Raw genomic sequence first — 15072 nt, 5'->3', positions numbered from 1 at the left:
GGAAGAGCTCAGTCACTCTGTACCCTAGAGCCTAACTAACGCAACATTTGCAATACACAGACCTGTAAATTGTCAGACCCTCCTCAAACTACAAGGCTCACAAGTAGACTACTGCAGTCCAGCTGGATTTTTTTCCCCTCCTTGATGCTCCGTTTATGTGCAAAGCTGCTGGAGTGTGTTTAATGTGGAGAGGAAGCTTCATGTGTTCTCCTGCAGTGCTACTGTTGCCAGCCCTTATCTTACATGAACCATGTTTCCTTCATTGTTGCAGCTCCCTGTGTATTCTGACAACAATCAGAGGTGAATGTAGTGAAATAGCCCTGATGCTCTGTATAGAGGCCTGACAACGTAAATCAGAAAGAGATCCACTGCTATAGCCGCTGATGAGCACTGGACATTGTTAGACAGATCACACTTGACAGGTAGAAACATTGTATTACTTGGAAACAGTAGCGAGTCTATCATTAAGCTCATAGTAAAGGCCTATTTAACAATCATGGTGGTTTATAATTATAATCTGTAAGGCTTCATGATTTTTGTTTTATTTAGTTATATTTTCTTTATTGAATTGAGTTTGGTTTCAGTTAGTTTCCAGAGTGGAGTTGCTCATTTTAGACTAGGTTTGGTTGGTTGTAAGCTCTCCAGCTAGTTGTGGATCTAATCTGGGGTTTTCTCCTATTTGGGTGTACATGGAAAACCTCCCAGGTGACCCTACTACCTCAACTAGCTCCTTTCGACACAGACCAGCAGCGGCTCAATTCCAAGCTTCTCACCTTATCTCTATGGTGAATCCTAGCCATGCTACAGAGAAACCCAATTTCTGCTGCTTGTATTTTTGACCTCGGTCCCTTAGTCATCGGTCTTTTAGTCAGTCTTAGAACCATAGTTGGAATGGAGGTTAACTAGTAAATTTACATTTTGGCACGGCTCTGCTTTACGATGATAGACTGGTACAGCGCTCGCATTACTGCTCACACCACCTCGTGCTCCACCTTCATTTCACTCTTCGATCTGTTCTCAGTAGACTGTGCAAAGTTGTTTGACTTGTGTTAGCTTTACCTGCCACAGTTTACACTCAACTTTATTTTTGGCACGAGCCCCACACTACAGTGGCTAACATTGGCCTAACGCATGTGCAATCAAAAAAAAAAAAAAAAGGTCCATCTGTTGTGTTGACGCCTTAGGGAAATAAAGGAGCAGCCTGAGTTTTTGCATGTTTCTTCTGTTTGAACAGCAGCATCTCGTCTCACCATCTCAGACACGTCATCATTCACACATGGTAGTTAGTTTTGCATTTGATTTTAATTTTTGTGGTTGGAAAATGCATTCTAGGTGCATTATTGCAGCCTTCAGTGAGCAACACGGTATTACATGTTTCAATATGATGGTTGAAAACAAAGAAATTATATATATTTGATTTTAAAAAACAAAAAAACAAAACGGGTATGGCATTGGATTTTTATTTTAAAACTTTAATGCAAGTAAAACCACAGCAGTTTTAATTTCCCTTTTCTTTGTGGTGTGCTGTTGCACATGGTGGCTACATCGCCTGTGAAGGTTGTGGTGCTTACTGCTATGTAGAGCGATATGACCAAAAAATATTTATCACGATATACATTTGAAAATTTGCGATAACGATATAACTGACGATATAATTGACACTAGACAAAATACTTTACAACTCCACAACTTTATTAGTGCAAAAAACAACAACAACCCATCAATGTATTTTCACTTAAACAAGCAGCTGTTTTATTATGTGCATTAACGCTATATAAAAATTTAACAGTGCAAATGCAAATTCCTTGCTGACAGTTTAACCAAAAGGCATTTCCAGTGGAAATTGGCCGACATGCCCTCAGCATAACCATGTATAATATCCACAAAACTTAAAAAGAGGTTATACACACACACACACACACACACACACACACACACACACACACAAAATACGGTAATATTATGTTGAAGCACAGTACGTATCACTCCGTGAGGCTGCTGCCTACGATAGCTGTAATGCTCCGACAATCCATCAAGCGGTGCGCGTTTTACCCATATTCTATTGCGATATTTCATTTTCTTATTGTTGCCCAACATTATACCGGTATAATCGTGAACTGTATGATAGGGCCCAGCCCTACTGCTATGAACACGAAATTGTTTCGATTGGCATAATTGAACAATAAGTGGGTGATCATTTATCCAGTGTTTCCATAACTATTTCACATTATTTATTTTAATTGAATCAGATTTCTTTGTAAATGTACTTTGTCACAATGTCTAAATGTCACTGGCTGTGGCATCTGGCATTAAAGTTGTAAACTGAGATAATGAGTCATATCTGCATAACATTTTGTGGGATCATGATGAGACTGGTTCTGTGGGTAGATGAGACCTGGGTGCACCTGTGTGCAGCAGTGTGCCCTGCTTGATGTTTCTGTACTTGTTCCACAGAACTGCAGCTTGCAGCTATATTTTGCTTAGTCTTATTTATATCAGTTTGACGGTGAACAAAGGCCCGGTTCCCTTCAGACGTACATGGATTCCTTACGTGGTTTCACTGAGGAGGGAAGAATTATTTATGGACATGCAAATAAGGCTCAGCTCTGTAACAGGATGTAGACCTAACGTTCTGCTTATCCAAATGAAAATGTTATTTCTGTCGGGGCGTTCCCATACCAACAACAATGTTGTCTGTCTGACACATATCCTGATGATTATTTTAGATTTTGCTGTGTTGTTGTTGTTGTTGTTGTTGTTGTTGTTGTTGTTGTTGTTTTTATTACTAAAAATAAAGTTCACCACCCCCCCAAAATAACATTTTTATACTAAATGTTTGTGTCTGTATCATAATTTAGACCTTTTTGGGGAAATAAATGCATAGTCTGATTTCATACACTGCATAAAATAACATTTTCATCATTAAAGCGGCATTTGAAAGTCATCCTTTTATTTGTAATGGGGCTGTTCCTCTTCTTTGCTCTGCCAGGTCCATAGAGAAAGTGACTGTGCTACCATTTCCTGAAACTCACTTCTCTTTCCTCATTTCCAAACCACAAACCAACAGTTTATTGTTTACCTTCAGCTCAGATGAATATGCATGTTCGGTGATGACTAATCCGGCACAGCGAAACTCATAAAAATCCACTGTATATGATGTAATCATCTAAGGCACCTCTGCCATGGTCTTAGACCCATTGGGCACATTAACAGAACAGTGTAAATGTTTATAGAGCCCATTTAGGAGGTAGATACGTGTGAATAAACCTGCTGATCCAGGTAGGGAGAGTATGCAAATCAGGCTGATAGCTGATAGTTTATCACAGTGGAGGAATAGTTATGGCAAGAGGAACAAGAAACAAGGGATACAGTCTCTGTTTTTCAACCAGAGGTAGAACTACAGACAGAGAAAAAGTGGATTTCACTAATAGAGACACCTTGGCACTCCCTCTGTTGTTGCTGTGTTGGTAAAATAAAACACCTGGCTTAAACAAACTGTTTTTGATTCCTGTGTGTATTTATTTCTCAGCTTAATACCTTTAAATCCTTAACAGTTTACAGTGAGCGCTGATGTGTCTGGAAGCAGACCAGGAATTTCAGATGGATTGAAAACATTCATTTTTCCGCTTGGTCGTTCCAAATTGGAGTGCCTGAATGGAAAAACTTTCGGAAGATACGGTTTATGATTGTTTGGCTTTTTTGATTTTTTTTTAAAAAATGGTTTAAAAAAAAAAAAAGGCTGAGCTTACAACTTTGGCATATATAATTACTTATTGAGGTTTCTATGTGATACTTCAGGGGAGTGATGACAGTATGAATGGGTGTGCAGGATGTGTGTTAGGCTCTAGTCACACAGGCCTGGAGACTAGTTGGTGTCCAGTTGACAACAATTGGTCGTTAAAGAAAAATATGCATTTCATGACTGGTATTAATAGTTGCTTAACTATACCGTGCTCCATGGAAATTCTGCTTGCAATTGCTTTGGTTGCTAGCAGATTATCTGAGTTGCCACAGTTTGAGTGGAAGACAGCTACTTGCCTGCAACAAGTTGGAGACTCCTTTCAGAATTGCAGAAAAAAAAAACTGGGCCTTCATCAATTTCAATATTTTGTTTGTTTTTTGTTCTTATTTATTCCCCCGTTTGTCCTACAGAAATGACAAATTAATCTTAATTGATCTTAATTTCCCGGGTTTTGCTTCTTTCAGCTGTTCATCACAGTGTTGAAAAATAACTTGCACAAAACATTTGGTACAACAAATAAGTAACAGCCACTGATGGAGAGAAGAGAAGTAAGAAAGTCTGAGGAGGTCCGAATAACTTGAAATAAAAGAGAACCTTTTGCGAGGCAGATAAGCCATGGCATAGAGCTGGGCGATATAAGATTTTTTTTTTTTCATATCACGATATGTTTTTTCATTTCAGGCGATAACGATATATATCACGATATAAGCCAAATAACTATATTTGTAAGATTTAAATGTGCCGTTGCTCACAAGTAAAATGTGAAATAATCAGCAGCTTGTTTTGATTTAAATATTTATTTCCCATAATAAGTTCAACAGGGTAGATGTACTTAAGGAACATGAGACTTTTTCAGATAAATAAAGGCAAATATTGCAAACTACACAAAAGCAGCCGCTAAAGCGTTTAAGTTTCAAAATAGAGCAAACGAAACAGACTAAATTGTCAATTCCACTTAGAAACAAAATATTAATTCTAAAAATAAATCTTAGTTTGTTTTACAGAAGATCAGACAAAATTGACTAACTTTTGTCAATATCAAATAAACTGAGAACTAAAAGGAAATTCTCAAGCTCTCCTTGTTGTATAGCTGAGCTTTTCAAACAGTTTTAACAGTTACTTTAGTCTGACAAAAGCCGAATGACGAATTAGCGCTTCCAGTCAGAGACTGAGCTGCACCGCTTTATTGTATTTCCAGACTTGCTTTCGGCACAATTTAAAGTGCGCGCTACTCTGTTTTTTTGTCAGACTTGAAATAGTCGAAATACCTTCACACTACGGAACTTCTTTGGCTCTTCTGTTCGACAATCTCTCCGGCATTGGAACCATCATCTGTTTTCTCTTCGGTAACCTTCGGTCACGCTCGGTAAATTTTTCTCTAGTCGGCACACTCATTTCCTCCATTACCGCTGGCTGCTTCCCAAACAAATACACATGTGCGGCACGTAACAAGTCACGTGACGTGACGCTGCGGCTGTGATTGGTTTGGCTCTGCGCTACTTAATTTGGATTGGCTGTTTTTGTTAAGAGGACAAGAGAGATGAGGCCTATCGCAATAGTTTAACTTTTCTATCGAGGAAAAGTTATTTCACAATACATATCGTTATCATATCGCCCAACTCTACCATGGCATAATAATGCATCTTGCAGTGTAACATCACTTTAAGATGTTACACTGCAGAAAGACAGGAGGTTTAGTGAAAACTAATGTAAATACAAACTTTGTTTCCATTAAAGCTCCAAAGGTTTGAAGAGTAGTACTTGCACAGCGTGTTTTTCATTAAAGTGCATGTGTCTTTTTGTTTGGTCTCACAGTAACAGAATGGGGTGATGATGTGCGGCCGATCTCCGAGGAAGAAGCCATGGTCATCGTCAACCACCAATCAACAGGAGATGTGTGCACACTCATGATGTGCCTGCAAGACAAGGGAACGGTAAGAAAGGACAGGGATGTGTTGCTTTCTTGTCACCTCCCCTTGGGGGAAAGTGTGCAACACTGTTAAGGATGCACTGTCAACATCTTTACACAAAAAGCAGTGCGGACGTTTGGACCTGTGGGCTGTTCCTGTGAGAACAAACATCACCCTGAAAAGCCTTTTGGCTAAAATTATGTTAATTTGGAAACATAATTCTTGTCTCAATTCATCCTTAAGCATTTCACATTAATGTGGCTGTTGACTTTGTGCATCATGCCAGTTTTGAACGTTTCACCTCTGTTGTAGTAACTGAGGAAAGCGAGGACACACAGTGGTGTGCAGTGGGACACCACTTTAATAAACAAATAAATAAAAAACATGTTCTATTTATTAATTTATTTATTCATTGAAATGATTGCTGTGAGTCTGATTCGAACACAAATACAGGAGTCGGCCACTTTGAACAGCCCTTTTGATTACTGCATTAGAGAACTCCAGCTGTGAAGTGATCAAAATGACATTATATGAACACATAAAACAGCTAAAGTTGGATTTTTAAAAAAATATTGTTAAAATGAATGCTGCAGGAAGCTCATACTATACACTCGTGCTGCCTGCTTAAGGCTTTCTTTGTGACTTCGTGAAATAATAATAGTAAGTAAGTTACTCCACGCTCACCTTTACCTGACATGTTTTACCGTAGCAAGCCAAAGTTGGTTTAATAGATTTATATGAGGAAAAACAAATGCCAGTTACCGGTAGTTGCAACATTTCGATTCCGCCAGGTAACAGGATATCTTCCCTTTTTTTGTCCCCTCCCTCAATGTTTTCACTTCTTTGCTTATGTTGAGGCTGCTGGCTTGTGGCAAGGTGGATGGTTAGTTTTATTTTTAGGCACTTTTCCTCTGTTAGCATCTTTAAAATGTGTTTGTTAAGTTGGGTGAAAGTGATTATAACAATAGATCTAATCTGATAGTTCAGTCATTTTTGTTGTGAATCCCCCTGCGATTTAATTTTGGAACTTTGTGTTTTAACTCGCTGTGAGGAGCTTCCATGATAACATGATTTGGTATGTGGCTGTGAGGTGCGCAGTCAACAACTGCTGCCAGAATGGCATAAATTATGGCACCAAGATGTGAACTCTCCTAACCCTGCAACTATTTACTTGTTTGTGTGTTGCCAAACAGACCAGTGGACATGCTTGAGGCTAACCAGCTGGTCACCGATCAGAACAGAGGATGCTGAAAATGAGTGGATGTTGCTTGACTTGTAAATTAGTCATCAGGAACACCCCCAATTTTACCTGTCTAGTCCGCTGCTAACGTCACAATAAAAATTGTTTTTGACCGCTACAGGAAATTTTCCCTATGAATTCTTAGTGATGTTTAGTGAATTCCAGCGTTAAGTGTTTTCAAACTACTGTTGTACTGTGTTAATAGATTCATGCTTTGAGTTTTCATAGCACCAAGGGGAATGTGTTTATTATCTCCTTGAGAAAGAGCAATAGTGATGGGAGTGTGCAGATGCTGGCTCTCTTGCATTTTTCCACACCGATCACTGTAAACATACAGGGAAGTGTAATGTCAGTGCACATGCACACCTATTCCTCCAGGAGTAATAACTAACCTCAGTCAACATGTGTTTAGTTAAATGTATGTCATGCCTGCGTTCTTATAGGACTCCTGTTAATTGGCTAGCACTATAAAAATCAATGCAGAGGGCAGTGTTGTTGTTTTCCCTTTTTTATTTTTTTTTTGCCGAGAGCTGGCATTGGATCGGGGCAGCCGAGCTACACTGCACAAACATGATGACATGATTCGCCTCAACAACCGCATCCCGGCCCACTTTATCCGCTTAGCACTGAAAGGACAGTAAGCCAAAGCCACATGGGTGCAGGTCACGAGGGCAGAAATACTCAGAGGGGCAGCATCAGTTTGTGCTGTTCACGTAAACTCTGCTTATTTAATTTCTTTTTTTGTTTTTTATTTAAATGATTATTGAATTTTTTCCTTTCTTGCAGGTGGTACGAAAAATGATGTGGCTGATGGACCACGTGTTTAAATACACCAACTTTGGCCTAGTGTCCTTGATCCATGGGGACTTCTTCATTAGACAGGTAAGTAGCCCAAAATCTGGAGGTCTTACTTTTATCTTTACTTTTGACTTTAATATGTTTTTTTTCTTTTCTTTGGTTGTTGTCAGCATTAACACAGTCTGCTTCACATTCTTAGCCTATTTTTTTTTTTTTTTTTTTTTATTGGCATATTAGCCTCAAAGCTTGCAGAAACACTTTTTTGCCAAAGGATAAAAGTCTGTTTTTCCACACTTGTCAACACCTTGTTTTCTTCCCCTGAAGTTCTGAGAGTTCAAACCACAGAGCTTTGAAGTCGCAACCCATCTCATTAAACCCCAGTTACTAGAAGCCTGTTATTTCTGCGCTGTCCACAAGTGAAGCTGCTATCCATCTGCTTGTTCCAGCTGGACAGCAGATATGTTAGCAGGCTTTCCTGCAGCCATGGTGTCCCGAGAAGGGGAAAATGTCAGCAGAGAGTGGTGTGGGAGGCCTGCTGAGCCCCTCTGGGTCAGACTGGGCTCTTTTGTTGTGGGGGCAGCTGAAGCAGAGCTCTGACAGGACTACACACACATCCTACAGGGCTCTGACTGGCCAGGGAATTCTTGGAATATCATGCAAGTTTGAGAGGTTAATTTTAGGCAAGATTTGTGCTAAACTCATTAGTGTCAGTGATACACTTACACAAAACCAAGGGGACATCTATTAGATATCAACTACAACAGCACAGCACATCTATATTGTGGCAATTTCCAAGTTTTACCAAAAAATGGGACGTGAGCATCTTGATATCACGATGATGAAAACCACGAGAGAGGACGGGCTACACAAATGCAAAAGCTTAAGTACACACAGAGAGGCAAGCGACAGCAAAGAAGGGGCAAGACAACAAAATAATCGCAAATATAAAAAGAGGTGTACATCTAGTGAATGTAGATTAGTCATGAAACATAATGTAGTGATCTGCAATAGTATTATTTAGTTGCATTATTTCTGACTAAAAATAAGCTTTTAAAAAGGTTTTTCTAAAGACAAAGCAGATTTTTCATGATAGGCATTCAGTCATGAAATTGAAGCCATATAGTCATATTCATCACCCAGACTATCGTACCCCTGTGTCCCAGAGTACACAGGATGTAATAAACATTTATCGGGTTACATAAACATTTGTTGCCTTGGATGTTAGAAATCAGCACGTTTAACTTCACTGAGTAAATAAAGCCGGTGAACCTAAACGGCACTAGCTTCCAACTGGACAAAATCTCGGAGGTCATGACTTAATATTAAACAGAAGCGCTGCTGAGGGGCTGTCTGTGTTGATCCACATTTGTTTTGTTGAATGAGAAGGCTCCCACGCTCCTCACGCTTATCATGCTGTTGTTGCACTTTCTGAGCTGAGCAGAAATGCCCTGACAAGAGGGAATTAAATTTTTTAGGTCATGGAAATGCATTGCCGTGGAATTTCACATCAGCCGTGCCGAGGGTGAAGCAACCCGAGCCTGCTAACAGCCAGCTGGACAGGCCGTAGTAGGAAGTCTGAGCGGGCTCAGTCATTTCTGCCGCCCTCGTCTCTCTCTGAAGTCCCCTCTGGCATTCCTGCGCGTGCATTCTTGACATCCTTCCTCAGAATCTTTCACACATCCACACAGTGCAGCAAGCAGCTGCCCCGGCCACCCTGAGCATCTGCTGTCCACCCAGGCTGCCAGACGTGTCTCAGACATTGTTATGCAAAACACAATCCACCATTCCTTAAAGTAGGGGTGAGCGATATAAACGATATACGATATAAACGATATAAATTTGGCCAACGATAGAGATTTTGACTATATCGCTCTATCGCGATAGCGCATGTTGACGATGTCATCAAGCTGCGCCTGTCTTGGTCGAAAGCATCACAGCGGCTAAAACCATTATCATCTGCAAATTATGGTGGGCGACAGTCACAGCAAAGAGATAAAGCACTTTTGAAATATGGGGAAAGCCAAAAACTGTGCTTCCTCCACTTCCGTAACATCGATTCATTAGTGTTGAATTCTCTTGCAGCTGTTCTTGTCCCGTGTTGTTGCAGTATATTAATAACTAACCTTGTATTGTGGATGCATAATCTCAGTTGTTCTCCTGACTGAAGTTTGGCCCGTGTATAGCATCCTGCTATGTGATTGCATTTGTCCCTGACCACCAGAACCCCCCACGTTAACTTTTATCGAGTGGAAAAAGAGTTGGCGTTCATCCTCCAGCTTCACTGTGCTAATGTTATGCTAACATAGCTGTGTCGCTAGCAATCATGTAGCACAACATTATATACCAGGTAGTCCAACTTCAGTAACCCTGCAAACGCCACTGCTGTTTAGTCTTCTGTCTTCATTTATATTGGAAGTGGTAGCAGAGCTGTACGTTTTAATTAGTTTCAAAAATCTCTGTCAGAACATGGTATGAAATGTTTAGGTGTAAACTAGCGAGCTAACTTCCTGTTAACTTCTAACTCCGTTAAATTTAATAAATTATGTTTTCATGGATGCCTGGATGTTAAACTTAATTGTTACACCCGATAAAGCAGCAACGCTGATGATTTAATTAAAGATGAAAGAATTTAGATCGTTTTTAACTCTTAGTGTTTGTTTGACTTTGGGACCTGAAGAGGACTGAGTTTTGGACACGGATTACTCCGCGAAGCAACTCACTACGGCAGCCATAATGCTCTGACAATCCATCAAACAGTGCAGCTTACCAAAGTTGTACTAAAACATTTTTTAACAGATTTCTGCACGCCCAAATCGGTTCGAGGTCAGTAAGCACAACCAGAATTCATACATAAGGCACACTCTTGATTTTTGAGAAAATTAAAGGATTTTAAGTGTGCCTTATAGTGTGGAAAATACGTTATATAGAAGAAAAGAATATATTGTGATATCTATCGCTACCACACATGCTTCAAATTATATCGCGATATGAATTTTAGGCCATATTGGACTATAAACTGTATGGTGGTAATAAGAACTTATCTAGTCTAGCGCAATGGCTCCTCAATTAACCCAGTTTTAACCCTTATGAAGATGGTGTCATTTAGAGCTGCACTATTGTTTGCTTTAGTTTATCTCAGTGGACCCGATAAACTGGCAAGTGAGTAAATACTTGACTAAAGCCTGTGGGAGGGTAGCTAAAACAAAGCTGAGACAGGTGGAGTACATTAGTTTCATTTATAAATTCAGCTGCTGAATATTGAGTCACATCAAACCACAAATCTAAATGTAATATTATCCTGTAATAATTTAGTTTTATTTATTTAGCAGTAGTTCACAACACCAGCCATCTCAGGTTGCTTTGTAAGGTACACACCGTATTAGAGAGATAGGGAGAATGAGCCTATGACCCCTGTGAGCAACGCTCTTGGTGACAGGGAAACCAAAGAATGCCCTTTTAACAGGAAGAGTAGGGAGGGGGAGAGAAGCATAGAGAGATGAGAAATGTGTTGTAAATATGAATGTAGCCAACATGAGGTCACATATTGGATTTGAGCTCCATAAATTGAAGCCTCAACTTTAGCATTTTTGCCACCACAATGTTGGTTTCTTGGAGCTAGAAGTGACCTTGAATAGGAAAGTAGTGTTAGTTTATCAGGAAATGCTATCATCTCTGTTAAAAAGCAGCTTCCATAAACTGTACAGGTGCAGTGCATACATGACCAAGATCCTAGAACTTTATTCATCAGAACTGAAGCACAAACATTTAGGCAGGCTGCAGTCCGTATCTCACAGCGAGCCATTTTATTAGTCAGTAAATTAAATCAAAATGCCAAAAGGCTTCAGCAGCTTGGGTGTGATTTGATCTGCTGTGCATGTGCATACAGTCTGTCCTGTCCTAAAGGCTAAAGAAATCAAAAAGATTAAAATTAAAAGCTCCAGTAGAAGCCAACAGCACAAACTTGGTGGTCAAGTTCAGTAACTAGCAAACAACAATTCATGCTATCGAAGTTGGGACACTTGTGCCAAATGGTCGTATCCCTAATTCTGGCATTATTAAAATAAATAAATCCCCTATAGAGTTATGAAGGGGTAATTATCCATAGAAGCAAAAAATATTTTCTGTATCTTGAAGTTAATGTGTTTTTAATAGCCCATCAGCCTTTCTCTGAACATCTTCAAGTTTAACTTGAAGCAAAAATGCCAGATAGCACAGCAACTGACAGACGTATTTATTTACTGCTGCCAGAATGGCATAAATTATGGCACCAAGACATGAATTCTCCTAACCCTGCCTTACTGGGGAAATCCTCGCTTCTCCACAGAAACCCTGACTGTCAGTAGCAGCCCCTTTTTAACTCTAGGAATGGTTTACCTGACATTGGAACTTGGCCAACTGTAGTGTTATGGCACAACAATAATGTGACACATTGATACTACCAGAACCTTTCTGGTCCTACACTGTCAAGTCACAAAATGTACAATGAACAATTTCTTGTTCTTCACCTTTTAGCTGCAATATTTACCCATCCAGGTCGAAAATAGGTCCATATTTAGGCCATATAGGTCCAGGTCCATATTTTGAAAACTTTTATTTTGAGCACATTGTCCACTTGTCAATGGGTTAGAGCAGCGGTCCCCAACCTTTTTTGCGCCACGGACCGGTTTATGCCCGACAATATTTTCACGGACCGGCCTTTAAGGTGTCGCAGATATATACAACAAAATAAAACTAGTACCGGTACCGAAAAAATAAGATTTATTCATAAGGCACGTGAAAAGACCCAGGAGAACCAAGTTAACGATAAAATCGATAACAAAATAACCCTGAAAACCATACATTTCACACCTGAGCCTCAACTCTTGCGGCCTGGTACCAAACGACTCACGGACCGGTACCGGTCCGAGGCCCAGGGGTTGGGGACCCCAGGGTTAGAGGTTTGATCCCAAAGTGTTCTTGGGCAAGATTTAACCAAAGATTGGTTCCAGTAATAGACCGGCACCTTGCACGTGTGTTTCTCTTTAAATTGGAAAAACCTGAGTAAGTGCTTTGTGAGAAAGCTGCTGTATGCTTGCAGATCATTCCCTTTGCCCACTGCACCGTAACTCTAAAAGCAACATCGTGGACTATACTCTTCATTTTCATGTGGCTCTTGTAGCTGCTGTTAAACTACATCAACGGTATCAAGGTCATTTTTGAGCTTGTGATGTGTGGAGTCTCCTAATGCCTTTCTACCTCTGGAAATCAGCATTTGTAGCTGCCGCTAAGAATAAATCTTGAAATGACCTTCTTGGCCGAATACTCGGCTGTAGCTGTTGTGATGCAGCAGTTGTAGTAGGCACAGCTGCTTAAATTAAACACATGTGCTCACAGAGAGCAGCTTGCTGTCCTAATGCATTTAAAATGAACTTTGACCAGGCCTAACATAAAAATCAATCCCGGTCCTCCTCATCCTGTTCCTGCTAATGCTCTTAATGTTGTCAAGGCCATCATGTTTGCATCCATTTCGGTGGTGCCGTTAATGCGGCTCGGGGAGTTACTGCACCTAACTTGTGATTTGTGTGTGTTTGAATTCATTTGCTTAGTCGGTTCTGCTCTGTCGAAAATGCTTTCTATCTTATCAAGTTAATGAACTTAAGATAAGATAAGATAACTCTTTATTGTCATTGCACAGTCATACATAGTACAGTAGTACAATGAAATTGGAAAAACTGTCCTACGTCGGCACTACATATAACACAACACGACACGATATGACACATCACAACGTAACAAACAACACAACACAGTATATTAACTTAGTATAAAAAAGAAGAATAAGTGTATGTGTATTGCACACTGTTATTATTGCACATTAATTATTATTGCACCTTGTTATAAATATAAATATTATTGTTATCGTTTTAAACATTGTTACCTCCCCCTAAAAAGTCCAGGTAGGTAGCCAGTCAGGTCAGCTATTTACATTGATCAGGGCTATTGCCCTGTTGTAAAAGCTGTCCTTGAGTCTATTTGTTCGGGACCTCAGCAGCCTGAACCTCCTGCCAGACGGCAGCAGCTTAAACACCCCGTGTCCTGGGTGTGTGCAGTCCCGTAGGATGCTGCGTGCCCTCTTGAGACAGCGAGTACTGTACAGGTCCTTCAGGGAGGGAAGAGGATGTCCAATTATTTTTTTGGGCCATGTTGATGACCCTCTGGAGTGCCTTTCTGTGTGCTGTGGTGCAGCTGGAGAACCACACACCGATGCAATATGTCAGCACACTTTCAATGGAGCAGCGGTAGAAGACGGTCAGCAGCTCCTTCTTCAGGTCCATTTTTCTGAGGATTCTCAGAAAGTGGAGACGCTGTTGGGCTTTCTTTAAAACCGCAGAGGTGTTAGAGCTCCATTGGAGGTCTGTGTCTATGTGCACACCCAGAAACTTGAAACTGGAGACCCTTTCCACGCACTCCCCGTTGATGCTGACAGGCTGCAGCTCGGACTTCCTCCTTCTGAAGTCAACTACCAGTTCTTTTGTTTTGGTGGTATTGAGGTCCAGGTTGTTGTCTGCACACCAATCTGACAGCCTCTGAACTTCAGCTCTGTATGCAGTCTCATCTCCCCCTGAGATGAGCCCCACCACAGTGGTATCATCTGCAAACTTGATGACTGTGTTGTCTGGGTGGGAACTAACACAGTCATGTGTGTACAGAGTGTACAGCAGGGGACTCAGTACACAGCCTTGTGGAGAGCCGGTGTTGAGGCTGAGGGCTGAGGAAAGATGAGGCCCCACTCTAACTCTCTGTACACGGTCTGAGAGGAAGTCTCTGATCCAGCGGCAGGTGGTGGAAGGAAGTCCAATTTCCAGCAGTTTATCTATTAGTCTGTCCGGGAGTATCGTATTGAAAGCAGAGCTAAAGCTAAAGAACTTAGGGTGTAGCCCCAAATTTTTTTGTATCCTTGGGGCAACTAGTGAAGAGAACTGCTTATTTTAAATGCGGTCAGCCCATTTTAAGTTGAATTTTTAGGTTGAAAAATAGACCTGAAACCTCTTTTGAAAATAAATGCTTATTTTCTGTGTTTCTTCAGGGTAAAGCTCACCGAGACAAGCAGCTGGTTTACCTGAAAGAGCACCTAGATAAATACTACCACAGCCGTGACAGGAAGTGGATAGTGCTGTTTCCTGAGGGCGGCTTTCTTCGCAAGAGGCGGGAAACGAGCCAGTTGTTCGCCAAGAAGCACTCGCTCCCCCATCTGACCCACGTCACGTTGCCTCGTCTCGGGGCCAGCCACGTCATACTGAAAACTCTGGGAGCCCAGCAGGAGAACGGCAGTGTGGGCGGTGACACCAGCATGCTGAACACGACAGGTAACTAAAACACACACATGGGAAAAGCCTTTGGTT

General features: G+C 40.8%; 1 protein-coding gene across 2 annotated transcripts in view; it reads left to right on the top strand.

Moving 5' to 3' along the window:
* lpgat1 (lysophosphatidylglycerol acyltransferase 1) overlaps nucleotides 1–15072 on the top strand; it is a 65137-nt gene that overhangs the window by 20614 nt on the left and 29451 nt on the right. For both annotated transcript variants that reach the window (XR_003274601.1, XM_026193997.1), the window contains exons 3-5: nucleotides 5558–5676; nucleotides 7679–7774; nucleotides 14757–15036. Coding sequence is in view for 1 of the 2 variants with exons in the window: in XM_026193997.1 (XP_026049782.1) it covers nucleotides 5558–5676; nucleotides 7679–7774; nucleotides 14757–15036 (495 nt within the window). In the remaining variant the exon portion in view is untranslated. The remainder of the gene's footprint in view (nucleotides 1–5557; nucleotides 5677–7678; nucleotides 7775–14756; nucleotides 15037–15072) is intronic.

This window comes from Astatotilapia calliptera, chromosome 15, assembly GCF_900246225.1.
Source record: "Astatotilapia calliptera chromosome 15, fAstCal1.2, whole genome shotgun sequence".
Lineage (NCBI taxonomy): Eukaryota > Metazoa > Chordata > Actinopteri > Cichliformes > Cichlidae > Astatotilapia > Astatotilapia calliptera.
The sequence above is the reverse complement of the archived record's forward strand: the minus strand, read 5'-3'. Positions and strand labels throughout refer to the sequence as shown.